At 39.3% G+C, this 26,561-nt stretch overlaps 1 protein-coding gene across 1 annotated transcript in view; it reads right to left on the bottom strand.

Moving 5' to 3' along the window:
* The window catches only part of LOC140232499 (HEAT repeat-containing protein 3-like), a 105,457-nt gene that overhangs the window by 8,520 nt on the left and 70,376 nt on the right, over window positions 1-26,561 (bottom strand). The window contains exons 12-16 of the mRNA XM_072312593.1: window positions 22,777-22,859; window positions 15,389-15,525; window positions 13,446-13,534; window positions 9,486-9,629; window positions 5,097-5,273 (exon numbers count right to left, since the gene is read on the bottom strand). Of these exons, the coding sequence (XP_072168694.1) occupies window positions 5,097-5,273; window positions 9,486-9,629; window positions 13,446-13,534; window positions 15,389-15,525; window positions 22,777-22,859 (630 nt within the window). The remainder of the gene's footprint in view (window positions 1-5,096; window positions 5,274-9,485; window positions 9,630-13,445; window positions 13,535-15,388; window positions 15,526-22,776; window positions 22,860-26,561) is intronic.

Here is a 26,561-nt window from a genome sequence, read left to right as displayed (position 1 = left end):
AAATCATGCAAGTAATATACATGCAATGATAACACCTTTTCAAATGTTCAAGTGTTCTAAGTTTCATAGTCCCTCAAGTAGCGAGGTCGCTGTCGGTTCCTTTGTGGGTAGCGACTTTGTGGCACATTATTTTGCTGTGCGGGTGGTTCAGCTTGCATTGGACCATCGATGTCCATGTCATCGTCCGCGTGTGTGTGGCGAGATGGCATCCCAGTGAATCGTTTCAAACGCGAGATATTTCTGGTGATGCGATGTGAGTCATGCTCGACTGTGATTTGCGAACCGCGTTTGCTCACGACTGTGAAAGGTACCGGCATATATGGTGACATGTGTTTCGGAACATGTCCATCACGACGAACTAGGACTTTGTCACCGACTGCGATTGCTTTCGTACGTACAGAACCATGATGATCTGCATACTTCTTCATCGCCTCTTTCTTTTCCTCGTCACGTTTGCGAATTGCTGAGTCGTCCTGGTGGTCGAGCTCAGGCTGAGGAAGACGCGTGCGAACCGGGCGGCCAAACAGCACAGTCGCTGGTGGAGAACCTGTCGTGGAATGAGGTGTGGCACGATAATTGCGGAGAAATTTGTATAGCTCCTGTTTCCATGACTTTGCTTCGGTGTTGGCAGCGCGATACACCTTTTTCAGTGAGCTCATGAAGCGTTCCACTTCTCCATTGGCTTGCGGCCAGCGCGGGGTAATTCTGCGATGCTCAAACCCCAAGTACTTTGCGAATTGAGCAAACTCGCTGCTATTGAATGGTGGTCCGTTATCAGATCGAACAATCTCAGGTACTCCGAACGTGGAAAATATGCGATCTAACTTTGGGATGACTTGGGAAGCTGACGTAGATGTGACTATCTCAACATCAGGAAACCGTGAGTAGTCATCCATGACTACCAAGAGGTGTTCGCCATTGGGTAGATCCGCAAAATCGACGCTAACTTGGGACCAAGGTTTGCGAGGAAGTGGGCTCATGGTTAACGGTTCTTTGGCGTGCTCGACAACATTGGCTTGACATGCGAGACAATCGCGAATGGTGGCTTCAACTATGCGGTCTATGGATGGAAACCACACTTTCTCCCTCAGAAGCGCTTTTGTCTTTGTGACGCCCTGGTGGCCTTCATGTGCAATGTCGACGATGCGCTTTCGTAGCGTCTGCGGTATAACTATGCGATGGTCGCGGAGAAGAATATCGCGATCTTGCGACATGGTTAACTCATCGCGAACATTGTAGAGGCTTTGGACTTCTGCTCTCGCTGATGCGTCAGTGTTGCTAGCGAGTTCATTCCAGTTGTTGGTTGCAACAGCGCGGATGACAGACTGGAGGACATCATCAGACTGCGTAGCATGCGCAATGTCATCACGCGACACATGTTTGGGGACGGCATGAGACGCGACGAACTGTACATGCGCCTCAGCTAAGCTCTGCTCAGTGGACACATCGACACGATGCTGCGGATGACGAGACATGTAATCAGCTGGGTTGTACTTCCCAGGCTGATATTTCACTGTGTAGTCGTAAGCCTGCAATTTCAAAATCCACCTTTCGAGCCGAAGTGGGGGCTTGGAGTTGGCGTTGTTGAAGAGCGAGATGAGCGGTTTGTGGTCGGTGACGACGGTGAAGGGAGATCCGTACAAATACAGGTGGAAGTGGGTAATCGCCCATGTGATTGCGAGTGCTTCCCTCTCAGTTTGCGAGTAGCGCTGTTCTACCGCGGATAGCGCTCTGCTTGCCAAGGCGACAACTGACCTGATACCTTGTCTGTTTTGTTGTACCAAGATTGCACCAAGTCCAACGGGACTGGCATCAACGATGACCTCGGTGGCGCTGTTGCGATCAAAATAGGCCATGGCACAGCATGTTGCAAGGCGTCGCTTGATTTCATCAAAGGCGTGCGCATGAGAGGAAGACCACTCCCACGGAACATCAGCTTTTGTAAGTTCGCGTAGTGGTGCTGATACAGATGCCAGGTCACGGACAAAGCGACTGCAGTAGTTGACCATACCAAGGAAGCTGCGAAGTTCGGAGACGCTAGTGGGCGGAGTAACAGCATTGATGTCGCGAATCTTCTCTGGATCTGGGGCAACACCGGAGGCGGAGAAGACATGACCAAAGTACGTGACCTGCGAGACACGAAACTTGCATTTGTCGCGATTCAGAGTCAAATTGGCTTCGCGTAGACGGGAGAGACACGCTTGAAGACGTTCATCATGTTCCTGCGGTGTACTACCGAAAACCAGGATATCGTCGCTGATGTTGATGACTCCAGGGATGTCTTGAAGTGTCGACTGAATGGCATTCTGGAAGATCTCAGCTGCCGATGTGAGGCCAAAGTTAAGACGCTTATACTGGAATAGGCCTGCATGAGTTGAGAACACTGTGTATTGTCTGGATTTCTGCGCTAGCGGAATTTGATGATAACCGGAGTTGAGGTCTAGCTTGCTGAAGACAGCGGCACCGTTCAGGGCAACTATGACGTCATCTATTGTAGGTGTGAGATGGCGTTCGCGTTTGATGGCTCGATTCACATTCCGCATATCAACGCATAGGCGGATCGCACCAGGCTGATGAGGTTTTTGCACAACAGTTATTGGCGAAACCCAAGGAGTGGGCTGATGATTCACACGCTCTATGACGTCCAATTCTACTAGGCGATCAAGCTCCTTCTCGACTTGTTGGCGCATATGAAAGGGAATGCGTCTATGTGGCACTGCAACAGGTGGCACTGCGTCATCTACATGAAGCTTGCATTCAAATGATGACAGCTTACCGATGCCGACGAAACGATCAGCGAATGTCTGCTCAGGCTGAAGGTTGTACGCTATGTGAATCAGTCCGAGTGCTGAGGCAGTGGCAAAATCCAAGAGTGTATCACCACTGTGCGTTGCAACAAAGACTTGTGTCATTACAGATGCCGACCCATATGAAACAGCTGCGGTGAAAGTTCCAATAACATCAAGAGGAACTGTGCTACCATATGCGTACACTGGGACTGGAGGCGTTACCAACTGCGGCTGTGGACGGAGAGATCGAAACGTGTCATGACCCATCATCATGACGGACGCCCCAGTATCGATCAGCACAGAAACTGGACAAGCATTGACAGCAACCTGGACCATAGGTTTTCTGGCTGGAGTCGACTTGACGTGAAAGGCATAGTCGTAATCAGCAACACCTGACGAATTGGTAGCGCTGCGACTGGTACCATGCTGGGTTTGAGCCGTCTGTGCCTGCTGACTATGCTGGGCATGTGCTGGATCGGGTGATTGAATGTTCACTGCTTTCACTGCAGTATGACGTGGGGTTTGCTTGGACTTGCTTAAACAATGTTTCTGGAAATGATTCAATTTTCCGCATGCATGACATGTAACCCCTCTCGCTGGGCACGGTCGATGATCGGGGTGGGGATACTGTCCCCCACAGTTTCTGCATTTTGTTTTCTGCTTGTCTCTGTGATGACTGGCATAGCCAAATCGCTGGCCCTGCATCTTATTTGGCTTTGTCAAAGGCTTGATACTAGCTGCTAATTCCGCAGATGATGATGAATTCTCCATCGCCAAAGCATGTTTGTCTGCCTGTTCATATGTACGGGCGGTGTGGAGAAGTTTCTCTAGCGTGACAGCCTCACGTAATGCATAACGCCGGAGTGTCTGTGAGCAGCATCCCAATATAATTTGAGACTTGATTTCGGCATCCTTGTCAGAAAAGTTACAAGAGGTTGCTGCTTTCTGCAGACGCAGATGATACTGATCTACCGTCTCATCATGGAGCTGTTTGGACTGTCGAAATAGATAGCGTTCGTATTCGATGTTTAATGAAGGGACGAAGTGTTTGGCCAGTGCCCCTTTTGCAGCAGCATATGTTGTGCCAGTGTCTGGAAGGGACTCAAAAATGTCAGAAACATCGGGACCGGAATAATGCAGAAGTAACGCTCGCTTCTGGGCGTCATCACTGATTGCAAACGCTGTGAAGAAGGTCTCGAGCCGTTTCACGTATTGTTCCCACCTGACACCAACAGTTGCAATGTCCTCATGCACAGCAAAGCGTTCAAATGGTGGCAAATTCATAATGGTGGTCTTATTCGTCTACACACTCAGCTGGAGAAAGGCTTGGAGATGATCAGATGTCATGATGTTGAGCACGAGCTGGGCATACGCTGCACACAGCTACAAAACAGGATACAGTTCACTGGTACCGATGGGGTACTCCCTGCAGCTAGGCACTGGATACACACTGCATTGTGCTGCACTCATGTTGACTCAGTTCAGCAAGGTTCACTAGTCTAATTAAACTAGCTGAAATAACACAGTCTGTAGATTGACATCCCAACAAACTGCCTGTAAGGGGTCCTTGATGTTTCTAATTCAAGAAATGAGACCATGCTCGTCGTCAAATGTAGTATTTATGATGATACATGGATAAAATAAATAGACTGGCAGACCTGACTGTGGTCCATGCTTTCTCTGCATGTGTTCTTTTTTTTTTATTCATTACTCCTTTTGTGTGTGTACAAAGTGTATATAAAGTAGTACACTGTATGTGTGTATACACAGTACATTCTGCTTGTGTCATACAATCATAAGACTCTGTGTGTGTCATACACAAATCTGTTGTACTGAGTAGCCAGAGAGCCACATGGCTGTTATGGAAAGCCAGATATGTAAATGATATATAAATCAGTCATAACATTATCATTGACCAAGTACTGGATACTACAGATTTATTTCTTTGGGACCAAGAAATCATGTGATATGTAAATGCAGATGTCCAAAAAGAGTTTTAGATGTCAGAATGTTTTGATTGTGTCAACTTGTGTAATCAGTAGACTTGTGTGACGTCAATTTATGCAAAGGTTAACATATCTGCAAGATTTTCTGTCATGTTCCTTTGTAAAAAAAAAAAAATCAAATATATTCAAAATGTTCATCCTTCAGAAGTGTTCATCTTCCCTTTATTTGGTATTAAGTTGTATGATCTTCTATTTTTTTTTTTGGTAAGATAGTTGTTTTTATCAATGTGCTTTCCACGAATAGTTAAATAGCTGCTGTGGTCTATATCCTTCTGATTACTTCATTCCCAGCTAGACTTACCTTAGACTTAAGCTGAGGGACCAGGGCTTTCAGGCGCGCCGTAAGTCCAATTTCTACGGCGACGCGGTCTGCAGTAACACCATCAGCAAAAGTGTCAAAAATGGCATCAAGAGACTCTGCAGCCACCCAAAGAGATGCATCTTTGGTGGCAACCTCTAAAAGTTGGTGGCCTACAGCCTATTGAGAGTTGAAATCAAACAGACATCCAAGAAAAGTATTACCACACATGGCTTCAGCACACTATAATTTCCCAGCAAGAGGAAATTGTAATTGTTTAGCAAGGCAAAAGACGTAGCACAATTTTGACATTCATCAGAATCAAATTTCCCTCTAATGTAAGTTTCAAACATCCTGTTTTTTTTTCATAGTTACAGTCAAGCCTGCATAGCAGCCACCTGTCTATAGTGGCCACCTGCCTATGCAGCCACTGAAAAATGCCCCGGAGAGAAAAACCCCCTTAAAGACCCTGTGTACAGCAGCCACAAATTTTGTTTCCCGCGGTAGATTTTAACCTGTCTATAGTGGCCACAGACCCACATGGAGCCACAGCCGAGCCAAAAAATCTAGCGTGAATTGTGAAATAAGTTCATATGGATGGTTGATAAATATAGGTAAGAGTTCTGTAAACACATCCAAAAGTTGTAATTACCTGTGACAGTTTCAACGACAGGCTGTCATTTTTCTCAGACAATGGCTAATTGGCAACTGATTATTTGGCGCCAATCAGCAATCATCCAGGTGTGACATCTGAGTGATAGTGCCATCGTAAATGTCAGACAGTTGGTATGCACCCCCTTACCGGTTCATGTTGTGGGGGGTTCTTTTAATCCAAATGGCCTCCCTGATGCGTCTGTTCAGGTCCTGGCTCTCTCTCGCTACTAACCGCGACCCCTCCCATTTGATGACATGATTTTCCTTCCCAGCATGGTCAGTTACGGCAGATTTGTTGTTTGTTTGGCTTGCGGATGCCCTCTGTGATCGTGTGTATGATTGTCCATCCAATTTTTGGCAATCCTTTTTGTGTTCGTCAATTCGGGTACTTAATTTGAGACTGGTTTCCCCAATATATTTGGCTTGGCAAGAACGGCAAGGGACGACATACACTCCTTGTGCTTTGTCCATTTCTTTGATTTTGTCCTTTGGGTGAACCAGTATGTCTCTAAGCTTGTTGCATGGCTTCATTGCTGTAGAGATACCACGTTTCTTGAAAATCCTGTGAATTGCCTCTGATAAGTCTTTGATGTAGGGGATGACTACCAGATACTTCTTGCAAGTGGTTACGTTCTTTCTTTTGTTGTTTGGTGGTTGTTCTGTTGTTCTTGTCTTTTCATTTGAACGTCCATAGCCACATTGTGACAGAGCCGTAGAGATGGTGGTGGCCTCTTACTCCTTGTCTTTGGGGTCAGATATTACTGTTTCACAGTGGTGGAAGAGAGTGTGAACCACCCCTGACTTTTGATGAAGGGGGTGGTGAGACTTGAAATTGAGGTATTGGTTGGTATACGTTGGCTTCCTGTATAACATAAACTTTATGTGTCCATCTGGCTTTCTGCTGATTTGAGTGTCTAGAAAGGGGATTGATCCTTCTTTTTCCAGTTCAAAAGTGAACTTTATGCTGTCTGTTGGGTCTACTTGATTCAGGTGATCTGTGAGGAGAGACACCAAGTCTTTGTCTACAATCTCCACAATGTCATTGACATAACGTTTCCATAAGCGTGGCTTGCATTCAGAAGGAGATGTGTCTAATGCTCTTTGTTCTAGGTGTTCCATATACATGTTTGCAACTATGGGGGATACAGGACTCCCCATAGCTGCGCCGAAGGTCTGCTTGTAGATGGTTCCTCGAAAGGAGAAGTAGGTGGACGTGATAACCAGTTCAAGTAGGTCGATGATGTCCTCTGGAGTGAGGTTTGTTCTTTCACGGAGAGATGCGTCATTGTCCAGTCTCTGTTTGGACAATCATACACAAGATCACAGAGGGCATCCGCAAGCCAAACATACAACAAGTCTGCCACAACTGACCATGCTGGGAAGGAAAATCATGTCATCAAATGGGAGGGGTTGCGGTTAGTAGCGAGAGAGAGCCAGGACCTGAACAGACGCATCAGGGAGGCCATTTGGATTAAAAGAATCCCCCACAACATGAACCGGAATGGGGGTGCATACCAACTATCTGACATTTACGATGGCGCTATCACTCGGATGTCACACCTGGGTGATTGCTGATTGGCGCCAAATCATCAGTTGCCAATTAGCTATCGTTTGAGAAAGATGACAGCCCATCGTCGAAACTGTCACAGGTAAATAAAACTTTTGGATGTGTTTAGAGAACTCTTACCAATAATCTAGCGTGTTTTTCTGCTTTGTAGCCATGCCAGTCATTCTTGAATAATGTTCAGTGATTGCCATCACTGCATTCTTTACTCACTCAGTCATGATAATGGACTAGTGTAAAGCTTTCTTCACGATTGTACAATTGCTACTGTGCAAAAACTTGATCAATGCATGAAACACATATGTGCATTCGTATACACATACATGTACACGTACAATGTTTAAAGTACTTATGGGCAATTCCATGGGAATGTGGACATGGCACTAAAATTTCAAGTTTATCATATTGCAAAAGAATTACTCATTATGTATTACCCATACATTGAAATTACAGAAACTCGAAGAATTATATCAATCAGTCAAATTTTTCCCCGAGAAACAGCTACAAATGTTAAAGACAATTTTTCAGTCATTCAAATTGCTAAAATGCATGCTTAACTTTTTATAAATTTTTTAATAGAAAAATTCTGCTAGCACTTCAATTAATTCATTTTAAAGAAGCAAATTGGTTCTACTCCAGTCTCCAAGAGGAAATTTCTATACCACCTTCAAAAAATTTTAATCACCACATGAAAGTTCAGCCCTTGAGCCATTTAACGCGAGTTACCAAAACAAGAAATATTTTTCATTCTGAAGGAAGCAGTGGAGGTAATTTGTTGGGAATCATAATTTTCTAAATTCATCACACCTTGATACTGTACACAGGATGTTGACTTGAATAAACGCTGTCATCACATTAAAAAATGTCAATGAAAAGTGTAACCCGAGTTACCATGTAACGCGAGTTTACCAGCATGTAATGCGAGTTACGACTATAAACACAAGTTTCCACCAACATAAGCAAATTTTAACACTTAATTGAGCTAGATTGCGGTGAAAACAATCAAATGCAGTGTTATACACACTATGCTGGACTGAAACAAAGGAGGGCAGCCTAATAAACTGTGATTGTATAATACTAGCATCAAGGCCACTTAATTCAAGAGTCTAGCCAGGCTTTCACTGCATGTGTACTTTGACATCCAGCAGTGAATGAGAACATAAAATTCATCTTCTAAATTTCCTGCATCAGTATTACAGAATTTTTATTACAGAATGCTATAAAGCAGAAAGTGTTGGTTCTAATCCTTATTTGGTGGTCTAGTGGAGATGATCCCTGTCCAGAGATCAGGAGGTTGTAGGTTCAAATCCTGCTCGAGTATGTACGCTCACGATTTGTTATCATGGCTACTACTAAAACACTGATCAATTCAGTGCTTATTCACGTTGATGTAACGCGAGTTACCGACATAAAGGCTCCCTACATTTTACCAGGTCATTGTTACTCAACTTTGATAGTGTTAATTTATGAGTCATAACCCACTATCAATTCAAGGTAGGAAAACTTTTATGAAGATTGTCTAGTATGAGGAGACTTTCCAAAAAGAGGCCTTTATAGAATTGACCATGTCCTTTTTGTGTAACGCGAGTTACCAAAATTAAATGATTCAAGAATCCCAACATGTTTGTCCTTTATTTTTATTTTTGGATTCCTTCAGTTGGTGTATGTCTACTTAACCCATGATGAAAAAAGTAACTTGTAGATCCTAACAATTACAAAGATATTGGCACATTATCCCATAAATGTACCCATTATTTGTAACATGAGTTACCGTGGAATTGCCCTTATAGATGTACATGTATACAATGATGATACGTACATGTACATGTACATGTACATGTAGGCAATGCACACAAAAGTCGGATAGCCTGTCTATAGTGGCCACATGTCCATAACAGCCACTCTTTTCATCTCCCTTGGGTGTCCGCTATAGACAGGTTTGACTGTACTGTAAAAGTGGATATTTTCGCGCTCGGCGGGTAAGAAGAGTTTCGCATGTTTTTAATTCTGCGGAATCAAGACATTGACTAGTAGAACATATGGTAAGCAAAAAATTTGCATGCTTTTATTTTTGTGCTAGTTTGATGTGCGAAAATTTCAACACCGCGAAAATTTCCACTTTTACAGCAATTTAAAATGAGTACAAAAGGGGTGAGAGAAGTGTCATAACTAACAGTAAGAAGTGACTCCGTGTCTTTGCGTTTGGCCAGGATGCTGCCAATGCCTCCAAGGATCCCAACAAGATTTACCCTGATGTGGGGTGAGGCGTTCCCTCCAGCAAAGGAGCACAGCTTGGACAAATGAACCTCTGTGAGTGCCTACAAAAAAAAAGAAATGTATACAAGTGAGGCACAAGATACATTTCACCCACACAGTAACCCCAGTATAACAAGATCAGGTTTTACTAGATACTCCATTTCAAATGGTTTCTGCTCTGTCTTCAGTGTCTCACATAAACTTCTGTGTATTGCAGTACTTACATAAATGAAGTGAGTATAGAAAGATATTGGTGGTAACAAGGTGAAACTTAAGCTTTTAATAGGACATTGTCTTTGACCTGACAGCAAGAAGATGAATTCTCATACTAGGCAATCCTTCTTGGAGAAATTGACAAACTACTAGGTACTACAGAAAAACTGGAGTGAACTACATGCTGACTGGAAGCATCCTGTCTGCTCTTGATCACAATAATGCAGGCCTAGTTGCATGAGGGGAATAAGTAGCTATTCACAGCAGTTTGATTATCAAAATCTGGCAATTATGTACTATCAAAGGACTTCTCTTGAATGAAATGTATGTTGTCTAGGCTAATGCTGTATGATACATGAATGAATTATGTGTGTACGACTCGGGCTCGTTTAGTTAAGCACATTTAAAGAACCACGTGGGACAGCACACAAGTTCCTTTGCTGAAATCTGCTGGTTAACTGATTATTAACCAGTTTTAATGGTTGCTTTGCATGGACTTGCCTGTTGATTCAAATTATAATATATAACCATTCATAAACCGGATTATCATAACAAAACATTTTGGCACATGCAAATGAGAAAACGACTAGAAATGTCCATTGCCGCCCAATGCCATTGTATTCCTCAGCTCTGCACTAGCAGCAGCTTTTGCTTCATCTCCAAGTTTGAGCGAGGGACAAAGATCCCCTCCCCTTCTTCACACATAAAGGTGAATAATTTATTGTGAAGACTAGGCGCAGCTTCACAAAACAATATTTATGTATATAGATTACAATATGAGGCATCTGTATACAAAATTCAAAAGTACTATCTGAAGATATGTCACCTGCATGCAGAGTGGCCCCAGTCACACAGTTGCTCAAACAATGCTCTGCGTCTGGCTTAAACCCTATTCTAACTGGGCTATTTGAGACCAAGTTTTTACTAGGGGGTCAATTTGACCCCCCCTTCAGATCTCGGCCGCCGATCGTGCGATCGCCACAAAATTTTGCCTGAAGTAAGAGCTGGATGTCAACTACAAGATTACACAGTCATACAATAGAAAAATATTGGCTTTCTAGTTTTAGTAAATTAATTATGCAAATTTACGGATGAAATCATATTTTTATCTATAACTCCATTAAAAAGATTGAAGGATTGCTAAATTTTTGTGTCAGAGGTCCTCAAGACACATCCAACAATTTTCTTGTAAAAAAATAGCACAATCAAAATTAGTTACTTTTGTTTGTTATTGTTTTGTTAATTTCTTATGTATTTTATTGCTTTTTCAACCTTTTGTTTTCTATTGTTTTTTTGCCAAAATTTGTTGCAGGCACTTTTTCAAGGGTATCTACATTAGAATTGCTTAATTTCAACGGTTAAAAATTGAAATAATCTAATTTATATCAATTTAACCCTATTCTAACTGGGCTATTTGAGACCAAGTTTTTACTGGGGGGGGGGGGGGGTCAATTTGACCCCCCCCTTCAGATCTCGGCCACCGATTGCGCGATAGCCGCGGAATTTTGCCTAAGATAGAGCTGGATGTCAACTACAAGATCACATGGTCATATAATAGAAAAATATTTCCTTTCTATTTTCAATAAATTAATTATGCAAATTTGTGCATGAAATCATATTTTCACCTATAACTCCATCAAAAAGACTGAAGGATTGCTAAATTTTTGTGTCAGAATTCCTCAAGACATATCAAACAATTTTCATGTAAAAAAATAGCGCAATCAAAATCAATTTCTTTTGTTTTTTATTGTTTTGTTAATTTCTTATGTATTTTATTGTTTTTTCGACCTTTTGTCTTCTATTGTTTTTTTGCCAAAATTTGTTGCAGGCACTTTTTCAGGCTTATCTACACTAGAATTGATTAATTTCAATGGTTAAAAGTTGAAATAATCTAATTTATATCGATTGAACCAAAAAACACAATTTGCATTTGATTTGCACACGATATCATGAATTTGAGCTGTTTTCGGGTTGACATGCATATGCAAAACATTACGTAACTTCAGAACGGTGTACCCGGACGTCGCAAATTTGGTCTCAAAATTTGCGGGAGACTTCAATGAAAAAAGTCGTGAAACGACGCGTCAAAATCTTGGCGCGTTGCGGAATCGTGGCGCGAAACGTCGAGGGGGGGTTCAATTTGACCCCCCCCCCCCCAGTTAGAATAGGGTTAAAAAAAAACACAATTTGCATTGGACTTGCACACGATATCATGAATTTGAGCTGTTTTCCAGTTGACATGCATATGCAAAACAATACGTAACTTCAGAACGGTGTACCCTGATGTCACAAATTCGGTCTCAAAATATGCGGGAGACTTCAATGAAAAAAGTCATGAAACGACAGGGCAAAATCTTTGCGCGTTGCCGAATTGTAGCACAAAATGTCGAGGGGGAGGGGTCAATTTGACCCCTCCCCAGTCAGAATAGGGCTAAATTGTGATATTTGACCGTGTATAAGGAACATCAGGAGGAGCATCAAAAACTGTGGAAGAGTAAACTATGATGTACACTATATATAATCTGGAAGAAGTCAGTCTAAAATGTGACTGTCAAGTGCATGCAAGAAAGTGCACCAATATGTGCCATTTGACCTGTAAAAGATGGAACACTGGGGCAGCATCAGAATAAAATTAGGTAAAGTACATGTATGGTACTCCTTACAAATCTGAATGGAATCAACTGAGAAAAAACAGGTGATTACTGGAGAGGAAGCAAGACAAAAAAATAAAATGTGATATTTGTCCCTGTAAAAAGAAAAAAAAAAGAAAAAAAAGTGGATCCATAAGATAGAGCATTGCATTAAGTATAGACATGTAATGTAGATTTGACCAAGATACAGTTGAACAGCTTCTGAAAAGTTTTAGTGTGATGTTGTTTTTGCAGATTGAATCTGATGCAATTAAATAAGTACACTATAACTCTAAGTAGGCTCTGGAGCCTTAGAAAACTGCTGAAAAAAAAATTATAAAAAAAAAAATTATTAAAAAAACAAATTATACACTCCAGTGCATTTGTTTTCACTCAAGCTCATCTCTTCAACCCTGGGGTCACAGTAATACTCAAATGTCTGACCAAAAGACTAGTATTTATCTCATTTGCATATAATTTGCTTAAAAGAGGTATGCATTTCAAGAAGATTTAAATATGTTTGCCTTCAATAAAATGACACTACGCTTAGGAACAATGTTATGAATTTCCATTAACAAGTTGCATGTATTTTAAGCACAGTGTGACTTTGGCAGGTTAATTGTGAATACAACTATTTGTGAAACAGGGTCCTGGTATCCTTTTAGTATTTTTACAAGGTACATGTACCAGTTACAACAAGGTAAAATCACCCTCACTTGAACAGGTTTTCCCCTGTACGTGATTAGCCTAAAAGAAAAGTAGAAAAACAGACATCAGATTTCCCTGCAACTCCATACCCGAGTGTAAAAAACAACAACAAATAAACAAATATATACACACAAGAAGCAATATATAACTCACAGTATCTACACTATATAAATCAGATATTGTATACAATGAAAAACAAGATGACAAACAATAGACATACCTGACTACACCATGCAATATTCACTCAAGGTAATGAAAGGTTGAAAAGCAAACAAGGAAGAAATTTCACATTTTGAGTGGAGTGTAAAAACAGCATAAGCAATTTACCTCTGGTACACACTGGATTTGTGCCATCTTTTGAAAAACAGCCCTCAAAGCACTTGTCAGAGCTTCTATTAACTCATTGCCCACTGGAGCTGTTGTAGAATAAAACAGACACCAGCAAATATGTCAGTATTCATTCTCATCCACAAATATTTCTCAAAGGGAAATGGCCTTTATATTACATTATTCAGTCATTTCTCTACACATTCTCTATTTACTGCTCTACTATCATAAGTATATGTCAATTTCATGTGTTCTCTTCAGCCAAGTTATATATCTGCATCAGAACTGTCAATACATTTTACTGGCATTGCAATTAGAGATATTCTTTGAAATAGATTACTAAGGAAAATTACAATTAATCTTAAAAGTGTGACATCTTTGTCATTCCATTAGTAAACTAGCTTTAGTTTCAGATAGCAGTATAGGGTTTTGACCGAAAGATCGGTCTGTATCTGGTCATCGGGGATATGTTCTGCGGAGACTGCGTCTGGCTTCACAGATCCCCTCCTATACTATGGAGGAGAGCGATAACGTCAAAGAAATGATAGACTCCTCCAGACAGACGGATCTTTCTGTCTATATAGGGTTTTGCAATTCATTTATTTTTTATATAGCTGCATTTTTCCACTTTCTATCTTCACCTAAAAATGATTCATCTATATTTTATATGATATACAATACTTTTGCAGACTTTGCTACTCTAGACTACTGAATGTATTTAAGTATGTAATAATGTATATAATCATGATAAATGATGGAAGGGGATGTCACTGGATGCAAGCTGAATTAGTTAAAGCTTGTCTGTACAAAAACATGGTGTGATAAAGAAATAACCACAAACCGTAGTGCATGCAATCTTCCAAGATGACAAAAGTATAAAAATATGGCACACATATCAGCATCATACCAATATATATTTACACACACACAAACACACACACACCGAAGAGGTTATGATACAAAGACAGCCAGAGGGCAGACTGAAGAATGTCGGTCATGCATGTAGAGCTTTGTCTGCCATTTTGTAAAAATGCATCCTTAATTGGGGTACTGGCAGATTTATGCCACTTTTCTTTGATAGGATGGGAAAAAATACTGCACAAATGATGGATCTGACATATTTTTTGACAGAGATTTATTTACCTCAGGAGTACATACACTGTGTATTAAATGGATTACAAAAATGTGATGCAAAATGTATTGTGTTGAAGAATTTTCAACATGTGGCACTTCATAATGGTGTATTGCAGAAATGCACGCTCTTTAAAAAAAGAAATTGTACACTTCACGTGTGCATGGAGAACATGATGTTGATAGAATTTGATGTTAAAGTGCTACAAAATATCAACTGTCTTATGAAATACTTCTGGCAAACTGCTGGAATTTTATAGTTAGAACTAGATGTGTGTGTGTGTGTGTGTGTGTGTTTGTGTGTTTTCTTGTTCTTTTATGCCATAGTACAGTGTATGTGTCTTATAGTAGGCCCTACATGATACTGGGAATTTTTACAAATGCAAGATTTTATTTCATACAATTGAAACTCAGGAGTCTTCAGTAGGCTCTAAATGCTTATTCATTTGTGCCTTGCTACATGCTAATTCATTCATACGGTGAAAACTGCTTATCTATTCATTTCTACGGTGCAAAGATGCTTTTATGATAATGAAGTTAAAATATAATTATTTTTACTTGATTCCTATCCCCTCGTTTGACACATCTGACACACACGTTTCACAAATATTTTGCAATGCATTGTTACTTATTTTGATGTTACCTTATTCTTTTTTTGTGTCTGTGTATCCATCTATATCATTTTACATAATGGATCCATGATATGTACCTCTTATTACATATTTATCAATATATCAAGTAAATTCCTTTCAATACCAAACTTGTATGAGCTCAAACTTTATCAACGAAGTAGAACACATGGCTAGTGCTACCTGGTTCATGCATGGAGATGGACAAAAGCCTGTCCAGCAGAAGATTCATGGCTTCTGGTCCACCAAGAGACTCCAACTCCATGGCACCCACCATGTTGTGCAGACACAGCAGGGCTCGGCTCTGAACTTGCAATAGCCTATTGATGATATCAATGTACAACTCGTATCACTTTCATGTCAAATTTATGACATCATTCACATGACAAATCAGTTTCCATTTTGTTTCTGTTATCCCACAATAAAATCTGCAACCATTCCTTTATCCAGTGCCCCACGACCTGCCATATGTACTATCCTTCATGCTTTATGTGTTTACCCTGCTACATCTGAAAAGGACTAGTGATCTCTGATGTACATTTTAATGCACATTGTACCAACAAGCCCCAGATTTGAATTATGTAACATCTCTTTCATCAGGGTACATGGCAAAGAAAACTTATTATCTTTTTATGGAGGGACAGAAGTACATAGTTCTTATCACTATTTCCTATAATAGAAGAATCCCTTATCCCACATGCTTCACAGAGGACCATTAGGAGTATTCTGGCCAATTTCAGACACTAGTGCAGTTAATTGACATATACAGTCAACCTTGCCTATGTCAAATCTATTGGGACCAGCGAGAACACTTTGACTTACGCAAAATTCGACTTCCGCGGATGGACTGCGATAATTGAAATGCGTTGCACGTAATTTCTGCAAAAGATCGCAAAACGAACGCGGGAGTTCGGGGGGTGCCGTCATTTGTTTGGTGATGTTTTTACTTCGGTAAGAATTTCAAAACAATTAGATTTTTTTTTTTTCGGTGAACTTTTCCGCACCATGCGTCATAATTTGGTCGTGATTTGTTTTCGAAAATGTCTTTAATGTCTTGTCATAGCGCTAGACCTTCGCCAGACGTGCGCGATGTTCACAAAATCTTTGTAAAACCCGCAACAGATCCCAAAGCTTCGGAGAATGTCTTGTGAATGTTTTGCGATATTTTCTGATAAATTTTTATAACGCAGTGTCTTTCTATTTTTTTAATATAAATTTTTATAACGCAGTGTCTTTCTATTTTTTTAATATAAATTTTTATAACGCAGTGTCTTTCTATTTTTTTAATGGCCGTTGAAATACAGTAGACGGTAGCAATATGTAGTAGTTAGTGTTTTTGTTTTGAGTTTTAAAAAAAAATCGTGGAACTTAGTTATTGGACTGCAATAATCGAAATGCATTTCATGTAATGTGCGTTTTTTATGTGGTCACGTCGCGAGTGACAAAATCAAACATTCGCATTTTAGTCTGCAAAAATCGCCAAACGAACACGGGAGTACGGAGCCGTCATCAATTGTTTGGGGATGTCGTTACTTCAGCAAGAATTCAAAAGTATTCGTTTGTTGTTTTTTTCACAAACCTTTTCCGCACAATGAGTCATGATTTGGTCGTGATTTGGTCTCGAAAATGTCTTTATAAGTCTCATCATAGGTGCGAGACCTTCGTCGGATGTGCACGATGTTCGCAAAATCTTTATGAAATCCCAAGCAGACCCCGAAGCTTCGGAGAATGTCTCGTGTATGTTTCCGATCATTTTACTACAAAACTACAATACCCATGTACCTTTTGAAACATTCTCACGAACGTTTGGCACATGTTTGATGTATGACCTCTTTAACGCTCTACTACGCTTTCTGCAAAACAAAACCATAGCATACTAGTACATCCACACATCAAGCAACTACATGTGTACTATACACTGTAGGCCAGTATGAAAACGCAATTTTTTATTTTAAAAAAAGTCCCAAAATACACTTTAAATTACTCCAATGCAGGCGGAAATTATATTTGAAACTAAAGATATGTGGGGGAACCTAGAAAAAAACTAGAAATTGGTATGCCTCTGCCATAATGCATGATTTTCCCAATAGGTCTAGATAGTACATGTGGACAATGTGTGATTACATTTTCACAAAATTGGCAAAATACTGAAATGACAAGTTTGTCACAAATGTGTTGAATGTTCACCTTCCTTGACCTAGGTTTAATTGGTTGAATAGGAGAGCATGTATCTAGGGATTTAAGGACTTTAACTCGACTTTGACCCATTCATACATTTAGGCATTGAGTAATTTTCAAGGTACAGGTGTGGAGAAAAAGTGCAATTTCTGAATTGAATAGTAAATTGTTACCATTTTCATCTGGCGGCCCTTGACCCTAAAATTCATAAGATAATCACTTTCAGGTAGAACATGCATAATATGTACTAAGTTTCAAGATAACTTGAGCCACTTCCGAGATATGGAGGAAAAAGTTAGTTCAGCACTTTCACTTGATCTTTGACCTTTTGACCTTTGAGGCAAAAAAAGAAGGAAAAAAAACTTTCCAGAGAATTTCTATCAGGTTACACATGTATGCATACACCAAGTGTTAAAAAAATAACCCTGCTGGCATTGCATGATAGGAGGGAAATAGTAAAATTTTGAAGTGTTGCACTTGACCTTTGACCCCATGAACCCTACATTCTCTAGATAATCACTTCCAGTCAGTATATGTATATACTATGTTCCATGAGGATACCTTGAACAATTTTCCAAGGTATGGAGAAAAAAAAAGTTTTAATATCTTTACTTGACCTTTTGACCTTTGACCTTTGACCTCATGACCCAAACTTTCACCAGAGAATCTTAATTGGGTAATACATGTATACACTAAGTTTCAAGAAAATATCTTTAGGCATTCAATAGATATGGTGGAAATAGTGAAATTTTATGTATTTGACCTTGACCTTTTGACCTTTGACCTCATGACCCAAACTTTCACCAGAGAATCTTAATTGGGTAATACATGTATACACTAAGTTTCAAGAAAATATCTTCAGGTATTCAATAGATATGGTGGAAATAGTGAAATTTTATGTATTTGACCTTGACCTTTTGACCTTTGACCTTTGACTTCATGACCCAAACTTTCACCAGAGAATCTCAATTGGGTGATACATGTATACACTAAGTTTCAAGAAAATATCTTCAGGCATTCAATAGATATGGTGGAAATAGTGAAATTTTATGTATTTGACCATGACCTTTTGACCTTTGACATTGAGCATGTGCACTCAAAAGTTGATAGGCACAACTTCACCCCCTAATACACATACATGCCAAGTTTCATTAGGATACCTCAACAGGTTTTGATAGTTACCTTGTCCACAAAATTCATTACGGACGGACGGAAGGACGGACGGACGGACAGACAACCCGAAAACATAATGCCTCCGGCACCACTTCGTGGCGGAGGCATAAAAAGATGTTTGTGGATTGTGAGGTAGCACACACGGTCTGCACACACATACGCAACGGAGAAATGAAAGGGAAAGAGAAAATCCTAAACTAAAGACAGCTATCAATCTCATTGGAAAGATTATTCTCTAATGATTAATGAAAAATTTGCGTGGTTGCATTTCCGTCGCATGTTTTTCATTTATGTAACTGGCTGTATTTTAGCAAAAGTATACACACGACATTTACACATAGGCCTACATCATGAGAACTTGGCACAAACTGTGCAAGAATGCGTGTTTTTGTTTTGATTTGTTTTGTTTTTTGCTTCATTGTCGGAACACATTCGGATAAAAACTTCCCAATGTTGGATTTTGCCATTCGCATCCTTCGCAAATCATTTGCGTGCTCCATGAAATCTCAATGAGCTGTGAATATTTGCGAGCGTGGCGAATAGGCACCTACTAAGGAATTTCAGGATTCTTCAACAGTTGCAGTCAAATTCGTAAAACAATTGCAGTCAAACTCGCACAATGTTTTTATATTCGGTAACGGTTTTTGTTGTCGCAAAGAAATTTTGAACACGCTACCCTCGCAAACATAGTGAGATTGGTGGCTTGTACCGCATTGTGAGGACTTTTTCTTCTTCCTTTTTTTCCCCCTCAACCCTGCTGCGCCGCTCGCACAAGGCGCGATCGCCTCTACCCCGGTACATGTGATTTATGTTCTTCTCAGCTGGACATCAAGGACACAAGGGATATTAGGGTTAACTTGTATTCGACCCTTGGGAGTATTTTATTACAAAAGTAGTGTGTTTTTTCCTTCGTTTATTTATTGAAGAATGAAAGAATGCTTCACTTCCATGTTTGCATGACGTATGGGGGGAAAAAACTTCCGACTTGTGCGATGAAAATTACATGTATTTACACAAATCTGGACTCGAAATTATCTTCGACAAAGGCGAAATTCGACTTGTAAAACTTTGACTTGTGAAAGATTATTTTAAAGAAATAAGTAAAGAGAAAATCGGGACTTTTCAGGAGCTTCGACTTGGGAGAGTTTTCGACTTGTGCGAGGTCGACTTAGGCGAGGTTGACTGTACTTGTTGGTGACTAGTTCCAAGTATACTTGGGCATGTGTCTATGACAAATACATGTTGTAGCAAAATCAGTTCATCCTCAATGTGTTAATAACAGACCAGATTATGATTTAATAAAGAAATTTATGATCACCTTGCCCCCCCCCCCCCAACAAACAAAACAAAACAAAAAGCACTGTCCTGTACTCTAAACAAAGTGTTATGGCAAGTAAGATTTTACTATTTACTATTTGTGCAAATTTCCAATGGAATTTCACTCAATCTAACTTCAGAACAATGGTATCTTCTGTTGACCATATTACCTTAAAAAACTCAGGACTACATGTGGTTATACTAAAACCAAAGCAAGGTGTAGCTTCTCTTTTTTTTAAATCTTTCTTTCATTTCATTTATTCATATATGACCATACTGAAAATGGAGATTCTATGGCAGTCTTATGCAGTCTACCATATCAGTCGTTTTAAAATGTGCTGTTTATCAATGTTTTCAGTATGAAAAATCTCATCTGCATTGTCTTACATGGCACCACAGTCTGATATTGTGAAATCATGATAATATGACAAAATTATGGCTGAAAATACAAAGGGCCGAAAGCATAAAACAAGCAATTGCTTGTAAGCAATTGCTTCAAGCAAAAGTACAAGCTCATCTAGCAAAAGGTCTACCTCAAGCAATTACATCCATATGCATAACCTTTTGCTTGTGCTTAAAACCTTTTGCTTGTCTCGCACAAGCAATTGCTTGCGTTTTCAACATAAGAGACATCACGCCTGTGCGAACACAAGAACAAAGGCAAGTGTGACAGCATGTATTTGAGGAAACATTTCCTGACATAGCAGAAGAGCTATGAAATGACACTCATAAATGCACACACAGACGCACACACACATCTATATATACACACACTTGTACTGGCTGATTCCCATCACTGCTTAAGGCCAGGCCACACTGCCCAAAAGTTGCGTAAACGCATGAATCACGTAAGAAATTCGAGCCATACGCGATACATGCGCGATTTGCGCATTTCATGAGTTTGTCTGATGTGGAACCTTCGTAGTTGTCTGCCGATGTGCGCTGGATCGGCGCTTTACGCTATTCCAGGCTTTGAGCAGCTCAAAACTCGGCTTCACGTAAAAGTTTATGCAGTATTGCACTGTTTTACGTAATTTTTGCGTAGTTTGTGTAGTTCTTACTCGAACAATGCGTGGAATATCAGTGATCGTTCGTGAAAATGTTGCCGCTATCGCGTTCATGCGCGAATCATGCGCGATTCATACTCAGTTTATTAGTGATAATGCGCAGATTATGCGTGGTTTTCAGTGGACCTCAGTCGTCGCTCACAACCACGTATTCGCCGTTTGGGGCCTTTCCGTGCCTATGCGCTGAAAGTGCGTGGTTTGTAAGTGTTTTTTGTGTGATCTTTCCGTAGTTCTTGCCCCATTCAAGGGATCGACAATAGCTGTAAGATATTCGCAGATGGTGGTGACATTTTTTTTTTTAGCCTTTTGGTTGTGATGCCTACTTCCGGTATCGGTGCGAGCGTACAGCTGTTTGTATTGTGTGCAGTGGTGATCATTATGTACTAGTGTTTATGTTGTGAGAAAGCGATATCATTGTGCAAACGGGTCATGCTGTTTATAAAGTAAGCAAAATATTTGATTTCAAATTTGTTTATAAAAAGTGGTTTTGTAGTACCAATTTTGTGACGATGGGCTTCTGTTGTGAAGCAGCGATGTGTTGGTCTGAGGAAAGTCACGCTCGGAGCCATCCGCTGCAGACACCCTACGCCGCTTGCGCAGGGATTCTTCACGATCACAGGGCTGTATCACATCGTATGTGGTCGCGGCTTTCAATGTAAGACTGAGGAGCTCGTCTCTCTGTATACCATTGCATGGTACGCCTCTGTCAGTCAAAAACTTACGAAGTTGGGGGACAGTCATCCTCTGCAAATCTCTGTTCTCAGAACCGTCCATAATGATGGATGAAACGACAAAACAAACTGATAAAATTCAATGAATTCTCCATGTAGCAATTCGCAAGCCGAGTATACTCATATATACCGGAAGTACACAGCACAACTGGAAACTCGACCCGTGAAAGCCAGAACGCACGGCGACTAATCAAAAATAAGCATTTGATACAGCCCTCTAGTGGCTAAATACTTATATTTATTGTCGATCCAGCAAATTCATCGGTGATTTTCATTGCGTAAATCAGCGACAATTCTCGATGGACAAGCACGCACAACCAAATTTCTTGCGTGATTCATGCGTTTACGCGTCTTTTGGGCAGTGTGACCGGCCCCAGCTGTCAGTAGCCTGGATCTGCCAGATTGCACGTAGAGAAAGGTCTCCTTGCTCTCCACCGAAGTCAGACATCCTACCTGTTTTTCATCACATTTTGCGTGCTAACCACTGGACATTCCCGTTGTTGAAACGGAAAAGTTTCTTACACTACTTAGGAGTACTTTGTTGTAGATTTATACCACTTCTGCACAAATGTGGTCTTTCTTTTATGAATATGAAAATGATACTTAAAAGGGAATGTCCCAGTTGAGTAAAAGCTCAAGCTCATTTTACAGAGCTTGGAAAATTGTAAGCAAAAAGGTATGTTTTATGTATATTTTTTTAAGTAAATGCTTGGTCTCTAAGCAATTGCTTGTGCTTGCTAGCAAAAGCTTCTGCTCGCAAGCAATTGCTTGTTTTTATGCATGCAGATTCGAGTAGCATTTATGCATCCGGCCCATTGTGAATGATCAAAACAGAAAATATGTGACTGACTAAATCTACGATACACATTTTTTCTCCTGTCATAAATAGTAATGTTAGAATAAACCATTCAGTAAAATGGTTGGAACTTCATGATGCATTTTTGTATGCTTGAGTGTATTTTTCATGCAGTTGAAAATTGTCATACACCTCAGTTAATAAAGTTTGAAAGTTACCTCTCATTCTGTATGCAATATCTTACACAAAGGAAATACATTTCCTGTTAATAAGGCCAACATAAAGAACACCACTGGAGTAGAGTCATACCCTTTGAAAAGAGGCTTCCCATCTTTGAGTGACACAAGCCTCTGCAGCAGTGCTCTATCAGGAAAATCAATCTTCTCCAGGATCTGTAAGAAAGAAAGAAAAAAAAAAGGAATTCAATTATTCGTAAAGTGGTGTATTTCTAATGAAAATTTTCATAATTCAACAAGGGACTGTCTTAAATTCTGGGGCTAAAGTGCTATGACTAACTCATCATTCCTCATCACCTTAGAATAAAGTACTCCAGTGGATGCACCAATTGGCAAACCATTTAATAGTCAAAGAACATGCATTATCCACGCTTTATGATGATTCATGCCTTTAGCAAATAATCTAAGTTAAGTCACCTTCTTCAAACAAAATAATATTAAAGGTAGATTTCTCTTGGGTAGTGCTTTGGCCATTTGCGCAGTACTCTTCTCTTACAAATTCCAAAACCAAAACAAAAATACAAAAAACATACGGAGACAGAGCATTTGCCTAATAATGCAGTTCCCAAACTCTGGAATGACCTACTATCAGATGTCGGGAAATCCCCAACTGAAGCAGTCTTTAAATCATGACTCAAAATACATCTTTTCATTTAACTGTCTATTTGAATTGAATTGAATTTGAATTCATTTGTTTCATTTCCATTTTGCATTGCATTGTTGTTTACATATTGACACATAATATTACAGTATTATATCAGCATGAATTGACAGAATATAGGGTACTTATACAAACGGAAATGGGGTGACCCAACTAAAAGCATAGCTTGTAAAATTTGTAGGGTCACCATGACGAGTAATATTCATAATCATGTACAGAGTAATTGAGAATATAACATATATACAGACTCCTGAAACATATTTACATAACTTGTACATATTTACATCTTAAAGGTAGTAAACATGAATGAGAAAGAGAGGGAGAGAAATAGAGGAAATAAAGTGAGAACTGAAGGGGTGAGAGAGGGGGAAGAAAAAGAAAGAAAGAAAGAAAGAGAAAAAATAAACAGTGGAATTAAATGAAAAGGATTTCCACATGAATAATATACCATGTAAAAGTTGATATAAGATTACCTTATAGGGAAAAAGTGTCCAGATATCTTGTATAGAATTATAAAGGCTAGTTACATCATAACATATTTACTCAGAAGACTTAGTTTTAATTTGTATTTGAATGTTTTGAGGCTTGTGGTTTGTTGAAGAGAATAGGCTAAAGAATTCCAATATTTTGGTCCAGCAAAAGCAAGTGTATTGTGTTTAAAGTTGGTTCTAATGGATGGCAGGTGGTAAGAAGAAGACTGCAGAGTGTAGTAATTGTGCACTTGTTCATTCATGACAAAAAATGAAGAAATAACCTGTGGAAATTCAGAATCCTTTGAGCTGTACATAATGGATCCTAGATTCATAAAATATATATCCTGTACTTTTAGAAATTTATTTTCATAGAAGAGTTCATTAGTGTGAGAACGTGATGTTGCACCAGAAATAATTCTCACTGCCTGTTTTTGAAGTAATAATTATTTGTCCAAGTATAATTTTGCTGAGTTTCCTCAGGCAAGAACACCATAATTGAGATAGGGTAGTACAAGAGTTGAGTATAGTATACACAATATATTCTTTGCAAATATAGATTTTATATCATTGATAATGCTAACATTTCTGGAAAGAAGTTTACTTAAGTAGCATATATGCATTCTCCAATTCAATTTGTCATCTATATGTAGGCCAAGAAATTTTGTATTTGTGACTTTGTCTATTTGCATATTATTAAAGAGTATATGGCCTGGTAAAGACGATAATGAATTGCTAAATAGCATATAGTTGGTTTTCAAGAAATTTAAAGATAACTTGTTTGCATGGATCCATGTAACTACAGATTTCAGTTCTGAATTTATAATATTCAATAGTTGGTGTGAATTTTTGTGAGAGAAGAAAATACTAGAATCGTCGGCAAATAATATGAAAGAAAGAAGTTGTGACGATTTGGGAAAACTTAAGTAGGGGACCAAGCAGCGACCCCTGTGGAACACCACAAGAAATAGATCGCATAGTAGACTCTACACCATTTAAAGAAACAAATTGTTTTCTATTAGTTAGGTAACTTCTAAACCATTCCAGAGCTTTTCCTCTGATTCCAAAATAGGATACATGTAGTTTGTACAATAAAATATTATGATCAATGGTATCAAAAGCTTTAGAATAGTCTAAGAATATACCTACAGTATGTAAGTTCTTCTCAGTTGCTGAGGCAATCTTATCAACAAAATGTAGTATCGCATGTGATGTTGTATGCTTTTCACGAAAGCCAAATTGTACATTAGTTAATATTTCACATGACTTGAAAAATTTGATCAAACAAACATAAATGATACTAAAAACTTTCATCGGCTGGGGATGATGAATAATTAAATGACTGAGCTTCAACCAACCTTAAAATTGTAGAGGGCAAGCTTTCGTCCTCTCCTGAGGACTTTCTCAAGCCTTATGCAGTGTTGTCTTGCTGGCGCCGTTGCCTGTCTTTATTAATCACTGGATCACTGCATAAGGCTTGAGAAAGTCCTCGGGAGAGGACGAAAGCTTGCCCTCTACAATTTTAAGGTTGGTTGAAGCTCAGTCATTAATTAAACATAAATGAGCTTTTCAAGGATTTTGGAAAAGGTTGTGAGCAAAGAAATAGGGCGGTAGTTACCTACTTCTTGAGGATCTCCTTTCTTGAAGATAGGTACTACTTTTGCAATTTTCATATTTTGTGGTACATCACCGTTAAAAATAGATAAATTGAATACATAAGTGCGAGGTTTCACAAAAAAAAAAAAACAGCGACTTTCTGCACTAGCTTGTTTGTGAGGCCATCACATCCTGGGGACTTGTTTATCTTGAGGTTACTGATAATATCAATGACCTCCTCTTCCGTAACTGGAATAAAAAAACATGTTTCAGAATTCAGACTTTCTAAAAAGTCAAAAAAAAAATTTGTGCTATTTGGAACATTTTCTGACAACCTTTTCCCTACATTCACAAAGTATTCATTGAATGATTCGCTAATAATTAATTGGTCTCCAGTTTGGTGACCATTAATCGTAAGTTTTGTGGGTCCTGTGAGTTTTGATTTTGTATTATGTAATTGTCTTATAACTTTCCAAGTTCCTTTCATGTCATTAGATGTAGCTTTGAATTGATTACAAAAAAACTCTAAGCACTATGCAAAGTAGTAGTAAGAATATTCCTATATCGAGTGTACTTTTGCTTTGATTCTGGTGTTTTTTTAATACTTATATTGATAAAAAAGCCTAGTTTTCTTATGTGTTGATTTCAATACAGAACGTGTAATCCAAGGCACGCGAGGAGTTTTCTTAGAATTACAGGATTTCTTTTCTAGCACAGGGAAATTTTTATTGAATAACAAAGTTATTATCTGCATGAAATTATCAAAACATTTATTCACATCAGTTTCACTCAAAACAGAGGACCATTCTTCCGCAGCTAATTAAATATCTGTTCATTCTCAGGGCTGAAACTTTGTATATATTCTTTGCATAATTCATACCGTTTAATCTTTAGCGATAAACTAGCAAATAAAGGAAAGTGATCTGAAATGTCACTTACTAAAATCCCTGCAGCTGGTAGTGGCTGTAAATTTGTAAAGATATTATCTATCAAGGTTGAGCTGGTATCAGTGATTCTGGTTGGCTTATAAATGAGTGGGAACAAAGCAAATGAAATAAGAGTATTCAAGAAAGTATTCACATAAATATTTTCTCCAAATTGTAGGAGGTTTACGTTAAAATCTCCCATTAG

Source organism: Diadema setosum, chromosome 9, assembly GCF_964275005.1.
Source record: "Diadema setosum chromosome 9, eeDiaSeto1, whole genome shotgun sequence".
Taxonomy (NCBI): Eukaryota; Metazoa; Echinodermata; class Echinoidea; order Diadematoida; family Diadematidae; genus Diadema; species Diadema setosum.
The sequence above is the reverse complement of the archived record's forward strand: the minus strand, read 5'-3'. Positions and strand labels throughout refer to the sequence as shown.